General features: G+C 37.0%; 1 protein-coding gene across 1 annotated transcript; it reads left to right on the top strand.

Annotated features, from left to right (window-relative positions):
* The first annotated feature begins 1501 nt into the window (after positions 1–1501).
* On the top strand, positions 1502–14447 carry LOC118820441 (C-type mannose receptor 2-like). Its single transcript, XM_036588790.1, has 11 exons — positions 1502–1526; positions 3721–4110; positions 4646–4993; positions 5094–5468; positions 5553–5927; positions 9521–9910; positions 10865–11224; positions 11339–11704; positions 12718–13077; positions 13519–13601; positions 14367–14447. Exons 1-11 carry the CDS (start codon positions 1502–1504, stop codon positions 14445–14447), a joined length of 3153 nt encoding a protein of 1050 aa, XP_036444683.1.
* The last annotated feature ends 949 nt before the right edge of the window (positions 14448–15396 follow it).

The following is a 15396-nucleotide window of genomic DNA, read 5'->3' as shown; positions in this document are numbered from 1 at the left end:
AGTCACATATGCTAATAAAATAAATGCATTAATATTCAGAGCAACATTCCTCCAGGACTATGGTGCAACACAGGAACACAAGTGCAAGATAATACAATAAACACAGTACAGACAATACAGTGCAATAAATAATATGAAAGATTTACAATAAATACAAAACAGAACACAGGCAGTACACGGTACTAGAGTATGTGGAAAGCTGAGCACAGGAGGATGTAACATACTATGACATATTAGCAGCTTAGCAGATTGCCTAGCATATATGAGCATAGCAGTCACTGAGGTAGCAACCAGAGCAACAATATACCGTATAGAATATTTGGTTGATGCAGTAATTGTAGCAGCTAATTTAGTTAAAGTGAAGTAAAATGTGCAAAAATGCAAAGTCAGATATTGTTATGGAAATGAAATGGAAATAAAATTTAATAAAAGTGAGATTAACCCCTTAAATCGCCAGGTCCAAAGTTTTACTACGTACTTCTATAACCTAAGAATAACTCAGCCAGTGTGCATTGTAGTACATGTGCTCACTGAATAATAAGCCTTAGTATGTGATAAGCCTGGGATTTTAAGGGGTTAAACGGGACTGTGCAGTGCTTATTTGCTAATAAACACATTTTGCGTAAAGATCTAATATAAATGCACAAAAACATCATCATTTATATTGTTTCATTAAAGTTTACTGAAAGACTTTGTGTATATGATCTCACACACATATCTCCATTTAATATCTAAAAATATATAAAATGTATTTAAAAATATATGAAATGTTTTCAGAGGTGTGCTTCTATGTGTTCTAATTTTTATTCTGTGTTACAGGGAGGCAGGATTTACTCTACAATACTGCAGTGTTCTGGTAACATCCTTTGTAACCTGGTAACTATGGAAGAACAAATCATTTAGAAATATAGTATTTATCTGTAAACAATAACATGATATGGTAATGTCAGTAAACATGAGAAGGAATAGCTTTGAGAGGATGGTGAGTAAGTGAAGGAGAAGAACTGTACATATCAATTTTTATCAATTATTACCTTTAACTTCTCAATGGATTGTTTTTCTTAAAGTTCCAACACAGCGTTAGGTTTGAATTTTTAGTACACTTTTCTTTTCATCACATCTGCACGGCATATAATTCTGCTTGGACATAAAAAGCTATTCTTAGTTAAATACAACCCCTTTATTGTAATGTGTACTGATGAACTGGTTTTACAGGTTTTTGATTACTTTGTGAAGTGGTCACATCTTGCCAGTCCCCTCCCTCGTCTGAACAAAACTATTAGTTCTTTAGACAAGAAAACACATGAACAATCACGACCGAGAGGAGCAGAGACGAGAGTAAAAATCACTGAGGTAAAACAAGACTTAAGCTTACCACAATGTCATTACCAGCAAGACTATTTTAGCAATATGGCTTAAAAATGCTTGTAATGGTCAGTGTAATGTATGCATCCCTACCATGTTTATGTTATTAAGTCTTTTCTTATATTTCTCCAGAATCATGTTTCAACTGTTGCTGCTGTTAGGTAAGTCTGTTCTTGTGTTTCATGTTATAACTTCCATGTACAGTGGGGTCTTTTTAATTTAATGCAAAGCTTTTCTGTATAAATTACTTTATCAGCATAATAATGTGCATTCAAACTGGCATGAGCTCAACAAGTTTTATGCAAAAGACTTTGATGTGTAGATCAAATCCACCTGAGAACTGTATGAACAAAGATATGACAAAACAATTGAAAAGATTAGACTTTTATATGAACAAAAACCTTAAAACGGTCACACAGTTAAATTTGAATATAGTAATGTATAAAAAGTGCAGTATCTTAAATACTTAATTGTCATTTTGCTTGTCATAACTTTGCTTGTCATAACTTTGCGTTCAAATTTGCAAAAAAAAAAATCTTAAACATGTTTGTTTGCTTCCAAATTTAACTAAAAAAATCCAATATTAAGATTATTAATATGATCTCTGACTTTGTGTATCATATCAATACTTTAACAGCTCAAATCATTGCAGCAAAGAGAAGAGTAATAAATGAATGAACATGATTTCTCTGCAACACTTTATTTTAATAGTACACTGTATATGCCTCATAGATGTCTGTCTTTAACTCTTCAATTCAATTAAATATCTACTAAATGCCATTGAACTTGAAGTTGACCGTGGTAGAATTTAATTAAATCTAACCCTATTTCTAAACCCAATCCTAATTTTAACACAAAACCAAGACCTACTGTTAAATCTAACCCTTACCGCAATGTTTGGCAACTTTACTATCTGTCATGGACTACGATGATGTAATATACAAACATGCATCGGCCAGTTCCCTCAAACCACTAGACTCAGTCTATCACTCTGCAATGAGGTTCATTACTGGGGACCTGTATAACACTGATCACTGCAGACTGTATGAAAAAGTTGGTCGGCCCTCACTAGCAGCACAGCGGGAAACACACTGATTTATTTTTATTTATGGAACACTCTCTGACCACATGCCAGTATATATTACTTCAATGATGTCTGTGAATAATAGTTATTATCAGATTTGCTCCAGTGGTTAGATCACTTGCCAGATTCTGAGAGTTTTTACTGAACTGGGAAAATCTGCCTTTAGTTACAGCACCAGCAAGCTGGAACTCACTAGAGGAAACACTAAAGCTCAGCTCGCTGGGTCACTCAGTCATTTTAAACTTTTACTCTCTGACCACCTCCACTCTGCATGCACTTGTTTTACCTGATTTTTACTATTATTGTCTTATTTTATTTTATTTTATTTTATTATATTTCCCCCATTCATTTATTTGCTTGTTTAATATTAGTCATATTCTACATACATACATACATCATCTAAACCGCTTATCCTTCTGGGTCGCGGTGGGGTGCTGGACCCTATCCCAGCTGTCATTGGGCGGAAGGCAGGATACACCCTGGACAGGTCGCCAGTCCATCGCAGGGCTAGTCATATTCTTGATTATTTTATTATTATTTTCATTTTAATTCATTTTAGTTTCCTTTTGTGATCTTATCCTCCTTTTGTTTTATTTATCTTCTTTTGGTTTTATTAACTTTTTTATATAGTATTATATTTTCTATTGTCTTTTATATATTTTTATTATTAATGTTTTATTTTTTATACTTACCTGATTGGAATCATTTTCATTATTAAATTTCCTTTTATTATTTAATATGTTTTTACACTTTATGAGTCCCTTTTTTCTGTATCAACTCAGCAACATTGTAAATGAGGGTCACCCTCAGTGTTCTCAGAGGTTAAATAAAGGTTGATTGATGTTGTTGATCATCAACTATGTTCACTATTGAAGTACCTATGGATCATCTATAGGGAAGCATGAAAAAAGTATGACAGATTTATTTCATTTATTTTATAATTTTGCATGATTTAGAATGCTGTGCATTCTTTATAGGCTTTCATACTTTATGGGCAGACCTACTTTGTGCATATATTTTCTGGAATACAGGTTAACATTTTGTTCAGACACCAAAAAGGAAAAAAATTAAAAAAAAAATGTTTGAGATCAGATTGACCTCAGATGTAAAAATGTAGTCCATAAAGCATCTATTTTTCTTTCTATGATATAATTAAGTGAGGTTTTTAAATATGACACTATAACTTTGCATAGCTTTGCATAACTCTGTATGTCTTTACCTCTGTATTTCAACATGTTCAAATTACAAAACTGACATTGTATTTTCAACAGGCTTTTGCGCCGTCAGCGTTTGTCTTCCTCGTCAGTATCACTTGGTGAATGAGAATAAAACCTGGACTGAAGCTCAGAGATACTGCAGAGAACATTATGTTGACTTAGCCAGCATTGATAACAGTGAAGAAACACTGGAGCTTATGAACATAGTAAACTTCAGGAGCAACAGCCCAACCTGGATTGGACTGTATGATGATGTGAACAGCTGGAGATGGTCTCTGGATGATGAGAGTTTCTACAAAGAGAATGAGAAAAACTTTAGAAACTGGTATAGAAGGAAACTTATAAACTGGGGTGGAAACTCTCACTGTGTGTACTTTTCAAGTTATGATGCATCATGGTGGGAGATATCTTGTTCTTCCACACTCCCATTCATTTGCTATGATGGTGAGCACAACTGTTGCATATTTATGATAAAATAACAGATTAAGAAAGAAGTAAGCATACACTTTTAAAAAAAGATGGTTCTTTAAGGGTTCTTTAGTAAAGACAATGGTTCTACATACAATCATGAACACTCAAAGAACCATTTGCAGGCTTAAAGGATTCTTTGCATTGTGAAGTGGTTCTTCAGATTGATGGATAATGTGTTGCATATGGTTCTATATAAAATTATTTTAAAAGGGGTTCTATGCAGCACCAAAAATGTTTCTTCTACTATTACAAGCTTGACATCATAACCATCGCAGAACCCTTTTTTAGTGCTATATAGAACGTTTCTCAAAATGGTTCCATATAAAACCATATACAACATATTCTCCATCAATCTGAGGAACTATTTCACAATGCAAATAATCATTTAAGCATAGAAATGGTTCTTTGTGTGTTCATAGTTCTATAGAGAACCATTGCCCTTTTTTAATAGTGTAGTGTATTATTTTCCTTTGAACTTTTTGTAGACTGTTCCAAATGTTTCTTTCAGGGAGAGAGAATGCCAGCACAAGTTATGTTTTTGTTAATCAGTACATGAACTGGACTGAAGCTCAGAGATACTGCAGAGAGCATCACACAGATCTGACCAGTGTGAGGAACAAAACTGAGAACCAGAAGTTAAGATCACTGGTAAATTATTATTATTACGCTGCATGGATCGGCCTGTACAGAACCAGGTCCTGGTCAGATAAGAGCAACTCTTCTTTCAGCTACTGGAAAGCAGGACAACCAGATAATGCTGGACTGAGTGAATACTGTATAGCTGTGTCATTCAATGACTCTGGACAATGGACAGATGAAAATTGTGGTCAAGCTTTTCCTTTCTTCTGCTACAGTGGTGAGTAGTTTCTGTTTTTGTCATGCAAAACTGACAAAATATAACTCTTTCCACAGTGTCTGTGATCCCTCATTTATTTGCTTTATTCAAATACTTTCAGTGATGTCATCTACTTCATCTAATCAGTATCACTTTGTTAATGAGAGTAAGAGCTGGACTGAAGCTCAGAGATACTGCAGAGAGAATTACACTGACCTGGCCACCATTGATAACATGGAGGAAATGAACAGACTCATTAACACAGTAAATGGCAGCTACTCTGGTTTAGCCTGGATTGGACTGTATGATGATCTGGACAGCTGGAGATGGTCTCTGGATGATGAGAGTTTCTATAACGAGGGAGAGAGAGATTTCCGTGGGTGGTACCATCAACCAGATAACTACAATGGAAGGGAGCTGTGCGTTTACATGCACTCTTACGGAGCATGGTCTGATGACCCATGTGAAACATATCGCACATTTGTTTGCTATAATGGTATGAATATTTTACCGATTGTCCAGGATATGTTTTGGTTGTTCATTTGTAGACATAATAGATCAAATTATAAATGTATTTCAGGTAAAAATGGAGCTGACAACTACATCTGGATAAACCAGGGCATGTCTTGGGCAGATGCTCAGCGTTACTGCAGACAGTTTTACACAGACCTGGCCAGTGTGAGGAACTTAACTGAGAATCAAAGAATTGTCAACATTTCAGGTGGCTATGATGTTTGGATTGGTCTCCACAGGACCAGACTCTGGTCAGACCAACATATTTCCACATATGAAAACTGGAGACCATATATCTCTTACAGACCTGAAGAACCAGACAATGGTTTGAATGTTTATAGAGAGTATGGTGGTCAGCACTGCACTGCTGTATCATTCAGTGATTTAGGGCTGTGGACAGATGAGAACTGCTCAGTCACACTCTCTTTTGTCTGCTACAGTAGTAAGTATTTTTTTTATCTTTTACTCCTCCTTTTGCCATATCTTATGTTTTTTTTCCTGTTTAACAATGCAGATATTATACAGGTATTTTATGCATTTTGGTTTAGAAATATTAATTATATCAGTTGTTGACTTATCCATTTGTTAATATTAAAACGTATTACTCCATAACTGCTGTATTACTGTACTGTAAATTCCTTGAAATATAAATTACATAATAATAAAACTTGTGAACTGAAGTGTTGCCCACATATGGGACCTTGTAGTTTAAAGGGTTAATTATTAATTTATGCTTTATAATTTTTATGATGAAACTGTAGCGTCCGCGTCAGATTAATTAAGCCCCTCCAATGAGAAAAAAAAACATTAATTGTTCGTTCCATCTTATCATTTATTTTGTTTTCTATTTTATTTATCATTTTATCACCATATATTATAATAGACACACACAAACACACACACTCACACATATATTGCATTTACAGTATTTAGAAGACGCTCTTATCCAGATCAACTTACAAAAGTGCTTTGATGTCTACTCACAGAATGTATCTTAGCTAGTACAAATAGGATAGAGTAAAAGCTACTCCTGAAACACAAGCGTATGTTGATACCTACAGACAAAGAAACAGAATTAGACATAGTGTAGTACAAAACATTTCAATAAGTACTTATAATAGTGCTCACTTAAGTGCTGTAATAAGAGATGTGTCTTTAGTCTGCATTGAAAGACCATGAGACTGTCTGCTGTTCAGACAGCCAGTGCAAGTTTGTTCCATCAGCCAGGACAAAGAAGGGTCTTGATGCTTGTCTTCCGTGCGTCTTGAAGGATGGCGGGTCAAGCCGAGCTGTACTTGAAAGCTTGAAGGGCTGGTCCATATTTGGCTTTGTATGCAAGCATCAGGGTTTTAAATCTCATGTGGGAGCTACAGGAAGCCAGTGAAGGGCGCACAGCAGTGGAATGACATGAGTGAACATTGATGATTGAAGACGAGCCATGCTGCTGCATTCTGTATGAGTTGCAGGGGCCTGATGGCCCACACAGGAAGATCAGTCAGTAGTTAAGCCTTGAGACTGAACTACCATGTGGGTGGCCTCTCAAGAGAATAGGGTTGAATTCTCTTGATGTTGTAGAGAAGAAACCTGCATGACACAGTCAGGTTTGCAATATGAGCTAAGAATGATAACTGGTCATCAAAAATCACACAGACGGAATGACCAAAGAGTTTTTGAATGAGATGGCAAGATCATGATGAGGACCTGTAGTTGCAGGGATAAATAGCAGCTCAGTTTTGCTAGGACTGAGCTTCAGGTGGTGAGCTGCCATCCATGAAGAGATGTCAGTTAGTCATCCTGAGATGCGACTGGAAACCTGAGTAACAGAGAATGGGAAGAAAAGCATTAGTTGGGTGTCATCAGCGTAGCATTGGTAAGAGAAGCCATGAGAGGATATGACATCAGCCAGAAAATGAGTGTAGAGTGAAAAGAAAAGGGCCCAGCACCAAATCTTGTGGGACACCAGTGGAGAGCCTGCATGGAGTGGACGTGGACCATGTTACCTGCCCCTCCAGATAGGACTCAAACCACTTCCACATGGAGCCAGTGATTCCAAGGTTGGTACCCATGTCAGTTTTTCAGTCACTGCTATGAGGGCAGTTTCTGTTGAGTGCGCCGGTTTTGAAGCCAGACTGGTTGGGGTCCTGCAGCTGGTTCTGAGTGAGAAAGTTGATTATAGACTGTACGTTCAAACATTTTTGAGAGGAAGGAAAGGAGTGATACTGGTGTGTAACAGTAGACATCGAAGCTGTCAAGCATGGACTTCTTCAGGACCCTTGCAGTCATGAATGCTGATGTACCATGGGCTGATGACAAGGAGTTGTTTATGACAAAGGTGATGAAGGGCAGTAGGTCCATGGAGATTGACAAGAGCAAAGTGGTTGGGATGGGATCCAGAGGGCAGGTGGTCGGAATGCTGGATTTGAGTAGCTGCAGGACATTTTCTGTTGAAAAAGAAGAAAAAATGATTATGGGATTAAGAGCGATGATGGAAGGAGTCGAGACAGAGGAAAAAGACTGGTGGATTCTTTCAAACTTCTCCTCAGAGAAGGTGCCACGATCCTCAGGGGTAAGCGAATAGGGTGGTGGGGGAGAAGGAGGGTTGAGGAGAGAGAAGAAAATGCTGACGAGCTTGTGTGGATCAGATACTGATGCTTTCAGTTTCCCGCTGTAGAAAGATGACTTTGCAGCAGTTCCATCAAGTGAGAACTTACAAAGGAAGGATTGGTAGGAGCAAAGATTGGAGTGAAGAAAGGATTTCCTCCACCTTTTCTCAGCCTTTCTTAGCTCTTGCCGGTTGTTGCACAGGACACCTGTCAGCCAGAGGGCATGAAGGGAGGATCTTGCTGGCCTGGAGGAGAGAGGACACAGAAGGTTAATTGCAGATGAGAGTGAAGAAAGGAAAGTTTCTGTAGCTGTGTCCAGGGAGAGAGAAGAAAAGTCAGGGTGGGGAGGGGTAGTTAGGATAGCTGAAGCAAGAGACGAGGGAAGAATGGAGTCCAGGTTGCGCTGAGTAAAAGAAGAGCATGAAAGGGTGGTATGGACAGGAGCAGCAGGGAGGGAGAGAGTGAAAGATGGAAAGTGGTGATCAGAGCAGTGTGAAATATCATCATTAAGGCTAAAGGCAAAAATATAACAAAAATATACAAAAATGACATTCAAAATTGCTTAAAAAATTGTAATTTGTGTGTGATCAAGAGGGTTGAAGGAAGGAGCACCCCAGGGCTGCAGTTATGGATGGGCATGGAAATTTTGTGGGTGGGCTGAATTTCACTCCTGCAGCCAGTAGCTACAACAAATTTGTAAATCAACCATAACTATGAGGCATCTGCAAAGCATTGAAATACACAAAACATAGAGCTCATATTAGAGAGGAAAACAAACATGCTTTGCACAAAAAGCAATTATATCCTATTTGTACTCTGCTTGAATTTTCTCATAAATATTCTGGCATTTGCACCTTCAGATTTATCGATCTATGTTAAGAGCTGTCAACCAGTTTGCAGTTACTGTATTAATGTAATGATATATGCTTGGTTACTTTCATGCTTTAAATAAGCCATGTTCATAGACTTCCAGTCTATATACGGCAGTGAAGATCTTGCAGTAGACTTTTATTTAAGAGACTTTTTCCCCATGATGTGCTTTTACCCTATTTGTTGAAAAGCGTTCCAAATGCCTCATAGCTACAGTAATACAGCTGTTATAAACTCGAATTATGACTGGTCGATATAAAAAAAGAAATTTTCATAGAACAGCAACTTAATTTTTATTTTTGGTTTTAGTTCATTTATTAAAAATATTTCACTATTGAAAGTACATTTGCGCAGTGATCTTTGGGTGGGCCAAGGCCTGCTGGGTTTAGTAATACTGCCACCACAGGGTGCAAAGCACCAATATCATTAAAGTAGCCTCAGATTGCATGGCGGAAACAATGAACAATGGTCACATGAAAAAAACTATAATGTGCTCAGATAAATTGTACTTCTCTGCTTTCAGAAAACATCATGCTTTTCTCTTAATCTTTCTCCAATAAAGAGTTCTGCACAGGGCACTCATGTGTCAACCATCGGTATCACTTTGTTTACGAGGAAAAGACTTGGATTGAAGCTCAGAGATACTGCAGAGAGAAATACACTGACCTGGCCACCATTGATAACATGGAGGAAATGAACAGGCTCATTAACACAGTAAATGGCAGATACTCTGGTTTAGCCTGGATTGGACTGTATGATGATCTGGACAGCTGGAGATGGTCTCTGGATGATGAGAGCTTCTATGAGGAGAATGTGACAAACTTCAGAAACTGGTATATACAGAAACCTGTTAACTTCATAGGAAACAGTCTGTGTACATACTTTTCAGGTTATGATGGGACATGGCAGGAGAACTCTTGCTCCTCTACATTCCGGTTTATTTGCTATGATGGTAAGCATAACTGTCAAGTACAACCCCATTTCCCAAAAAGTTGGGACGCTGTGCAGAATGTAAATAAAAACAGAATGCAATGATATGCAAATCACGTAAGCCATATTTTTAAAGGAAAAAAACTGAGAAATGTTATTGTTTCTTGAAAAATATATGGCCATTTTGAATTTGATGCAAACAACACATTCCAAAAACGTTGGGATGGGGGCACGTTTACGACTGTGTTTCATCACCTCTTCTTTAACAACACTCTGTAAGTGTTTGAGACCTGAGGAGACCAGTTGCTGTAGTTTTGAAAGTGAAATGTTTTCCCTTTCTTGTTTGATATATGATTTCAGCTGCTCAACAGTTTTTTTTTAATGTTATTACGTACCATGGATGAGAACCAAAAGTTCTTTGCTCTTTTATGTTGAGAAACGTTATTCTTGAATTGTTGCACTATTTGATTGTGCAGTCTTTTACAGAGTGGAAAGACTCTGTGAAAGACATCTGTACTTCTGAAAGACTCTGGGATGCTGTTTTTATACCCAATCATGGTACTGACCTGTTGCCAATTAACCACCATGTGTTTTTTTAGCATTACACAATTTCACCAGCCTTTTGTTGCCCCTGTCCCAACTTTTTTGGAACATGTTGTTGGCATCAAATTCAAACTGGGCAAATACTTTTCAAAAAACAATAAAATTTCTCAGTTTTAACATTTGATTTGTTGTCTTTGTACTATTTTTAATTTAATATAGGGTTTAAATGATTTGCACATCATTGCATTCTATTTTTATTTACATTTTGCACAGCGTCCCGACTTTTTTGGACATGGGGTTGTATATATTCTTATATACATTATATATACTCTGTTTGTGATGCTGTGGGTGTGATGTATTAAAATAGCCAGTGAAGCATTGTTTTTTTTATCTTTTCCTCTTAAATGTCAAAAATTGTAATTTTCCCTTTTAGGGAGGCTGGATGTCAGTACACAATATGTTTTAGTTAATCAGTACATGAACTGGACTGAAGCTCAGAGATACTGCAGAGAACATTACACAGACCTGGCCAGTGTGAGGAATGAAACTGAGAACCAGAAAATAAGATCACTGGTAAATTCACATTTTTATTATTATTATCATCAAGTATGGATCGGCCTGTACAGAACCAGGTCCTGGTCAGATAAGAGCAACTCTTCTTTCAGCTACTGGAAAGCAGGACAACCAGATAATGCTGGACAGAGTGAATACTGTACAGCTGTGTCATTCAATCACTCTGGACAATGGACAGATGAAAACTGTGGTCACACTCTGCCTTTTCTCTGCTATAATGGTGAGTAAATGTCTGTTTTTGATATGTAATTTGATATCCTTTTGTATGTTTTGATATCTATTGTTTGCAAAATGAAAAGCAACATAATTTCTCAGATTTCTTTTGTTTCTCTAGAAACGACATCTAATCGTTATCACTTTGTTAATGAGACTAAGAGCTGGACTGAAGCTCAGAGATACTGCAGAGAGAATTACACTGACCTGGCCACCATTGATAACATGGAGGAAATGAACAGACTCATTAACACAGTAAATGGCAGCTACTCTGGTTTAGCCTGGATTGGACTGTATGATGATCTGGACAGCTGGAGATGGTCTCTGGATAATGACAGTTTCTATAAGGAGGGAGAGAGAGATTTCCGAGGGTGGTACCATGAACCAGATAACTACAATGGGAAAGAGCTGTGTGTTTACATGTCTTCAACAGGGGAATGGTTTGATAAACCCTGTACTACCAGAGAGGGATTCATTTGCTCTAATGGTAGGATTTAAAGAAGTGAAACAACTACTCTCTATATTGATTTTATGTACAGTGGGGTCAAAAAGTAGAAAAAATTACATAGTTTATAATCTGTATTAATACACAACTTTTCAAAGATCTATCTTGAAGTCTTCTGAACACAAGCCTCAAAGGAAGTGATATGACTAAAAAAAAATCTGAGCTTTTTGTACAAATTCCTTTACATGGTTAATGTAAACCAATGCTGAAATTTAAATAATGTAATGACCAAAAACAGTGCAGAATCTTGAGTATTTCTTTTTTATTGTACTTGCCATGTCAAAATTCTACAAGTTCTTGTTGTTTATTTCCATTTTAAACAAATAAAATAATAATAATGTGGTCTCAGACTTTTGGACCCCACTATATATCAGATATATCGATTGCAAGTTTTTAGATTATTTCTTTTTCATCGAAAAAATGTATCTCAAGTTATGTTACCTCAAAAACACAAACGGACAAACAACAACAAAAAAATCTTGACACTGATTGCTTGAACTTGGCTTGTTCTAGTATACTCATCATCTTTGACAAGCAGTGAAACTTTACTGATAGTATTAACTGATATTTTTTGCAATCTGACTATTTCAGCATTTAGCCATTTTGTAGTGTCTGTCAGGTACATGCATAAAGTGAGCCAATGCCCCTTTGCCCTCAGATTCTTGACCTCTTACAGCAGGAATAGAGCTTGGGTGCGTTCCTTATTTTGACTTCGCTTCAATCTTTGCATAAACATCCATTGCCACGAAGTTAGAAATTCAGCTGATAATGAATCTCTTTCAGAAAGCCACCTTTAGAAAGGTGATGATGTTTTGAACAACACCCAAACGTACAAAAAGTGTCAGCCCTATCGAGTGATTTGTCAAACCATTTTTTTCATTATTGTAAAAGCAAAATTTACATACGGTTTTTTGTATCTCATCTAAAATGTCTGTGCATGCACCTGATATCTGCAACAAAAGAAAATGTGACCATTTCAGTGCTCTCTTCTGTAGGTAGCAACACATATGTGTGGGTTTCTGAAGGAAAGTCTTGGGCAGAAGCTCAGAGTTTCTGCAGACAGTATTACACAGACCTGGCCAGTGTGAGGAACCAGACTGAGCTGCAGCAAATACTGAGAATTACAAATGGCTCTACAGTTTGGATTGGTCTGTATAGAAACCGACTGTGGTCAGATCAGAGCAACTCCACTTTCACATACTGGAGACCAGAGGTCCAATCAAAACAACCAGAACCTGATAATGGTTTGAACTCATTTGGACAAATTAGAAATCAGCACTGTACAGCTGTGCATTATTTAGGCTACTGGACAGATGAAGACTGCTCGGCCAGTTTCCCATTCCTCTGCTACAGTGGTGAGCTAATCTCATTTGGGTTATACAGACAAATTAATACATATAATACATAGTAGTCCTCTAGTCCCAGTTGAGACTAAATGATGAAGCCTGCTAAAATGTGCTAAGCTTTTACAATCACAAGAACTTACAAATGTGTTTTCATGCTAATAAAGTAAAGCCAATGCATTTTCCCTTTGTTTTTTGTAACAGCTGCTCCACTACCAGGTACGAAAAACACACTGTATGTGCTCATTCTTAAACACTAGACAGGTTGTGAGCCCAGTTTACAGTTTGTTTAATATCAAACTAAAGTATAGACATCATTAACGATTGTCTCAGCAACACAATGTAAGCATGAAATGCTGTATGTCTTTGTGCACATAAAAACTTCATGTGTCAGTCATGAGTGGTAATGTGTATATCCAGTATATTAATCACAGCAAACCACTTTTGTCACAGCTTCTGTCATGGGATTGCGAATGAAGGTCAAAGCTGGGAAAACTATGTCAGAATCAGAAATCAAAGGATTGGTGTTGATGCATGTGAGTGACCTTTTGCTACCTTGCTGTAATGCCACACAACATCATTTAAAATCATGCCACTTAAAATCAGAGAATCTGTGATCTATGATGAATAGAGGTGTGATGGTTCACCCCTTTCACGGTTTGGTTCAGTCATCCACTTCTATTTAGTTCATTGCAACTTGTGCATATACAAACCATGGGTTTTTTTTTTTAAAGGAGAAAATAAATGACTAAAAGATATCTTAAATAAACAAACAAATAAACAAACAAATAAATAAATGTAACCGTCACACTTTAAAGCTCTCTTTCATCAAGAGTTTAGCTGGTAGGTGCTATTTTTAAAGTAATGATGATGATGATTTGTCCAGCTAGCCATCGTAATTGCAATGAATTGTGCCTTCCCCAGCTTAAGCCTTTGTTCTCTACAATTTGAAATGGGCGCATGTGTACAACAGACCTATGGCCTATGTTATTGCTCTCGGTGTGACAAAAAAAAAAAACGACAAAAAAAAAAAAATGTGGTTCATGTCACATGCACCGTGAGTTGAACCATAGGCTGCTGAACCGTGAATTTCAGTTTCAGTTCAGAATGTTACACCACTAATAATGAATAATTTTGGGAATCAAACACTACATTCACTACATTTGGTGTATGCTGTGCCACAAAAATTATATTTTGGCACCCCACCACTGTGGCTAATATGATAAAACATAAATCTGCCTCACAAATGTAACAGTTTGATAAGGTATAACAAGCTTATTTAAAAGAGTTTTATTTTCCAGCTTCAAGACGAATTCGCCAGAATGGGACTTTCCAGCACCTTCTCTATAAATGTGACAAAGATCTTGAGGACAAGTCCCTGAGGGAAGCAGACCGTTTTCATCTTAGTCATTGATATTGAGTTACTTAGTGATCAGTGCTTTTTGGAATGATTTACAAACTACATACTACAAAATAATCATACATATTTTATAGTTCTTGTTGAGTGTTTAATTTTAGTTTTATTTCATTTGGATGGTAGATTTATTAATCAGTGGGTGAGGGCTTATTTTTTGCCTTAGACACTTGCCTAATGACCATCAATCTCTTTGCTGGGGATACTCTTTCAGATAGTTATATGTGTTACAGAGGATAGTCACGGTGAAACCGATCAACCTGCTTTACTGTGCCAGCAGCTCTTCTGAATCAAAGAACTTGATGAATGGGAAAATAATTTTCTCAACAATTTTGGGACATTATTGTGGGCTTGTTAATGCTCCTTCAGTGTTGAGGTCATTTGTGAAAAATAAATAAATAAATAAAATTGTGACACATGGGTCATGTTATTGTGTATTTTGAAAAAAAAGAGTTAAGTCAGACCACAGATGGCCAGAACCATGTTACAACTATGTCAATGAGTCACAAAGCTTACTGCAAACATGGTGGCTACAACCTTATCACTCCATCTGAAGATAGTCTTTTAAAAATTAGGTTGGACAGTTCTGCATCTAAGGATCCTGCTTCCATATTTATGGTGGCAGTTGGCCTACCAGAACTGGGAGTGGGACAGTAGCAAGGTTAGTTTGTTAAATTAAATCTTGCCTATGTGTCAACCTGCTTATCAAAACTGATATGGGCAACAGGGAATGTCTAGAGGTAAAAAGGTGCTGGAGGAATTAAGGCACTGAGTGGAGGGAACAACTGAACCATTTGTGGCTATAATAAGTAACAAGAACCTGAATGCATCTGGTTGGATAAGGGACTAAACCTCAGGCAAGCCAGGGTGTTATTATTATTTGCCTATTTTAACATTAGAATCTCCCAACTGCAAAG

The sequence above is a fragment of the Colossoma macropomum genome, unplaced genomic scaffold (genome assembly GCF_904425465.1).
Source record: "Colossoma macropomum unplaced genomic scaffold, Colossoma_macropomum, whole genome shotgun sequence".
Lineage (NCBI taxonomy): Eukaryota > Metazoa > Chordata > Actinopteri > Characiformes > Serrasalmidae > Colossoma > Colossoma macropomum.
This window is presented reverse-complemented; position numbering and strand designations above follow the sequence as displayed.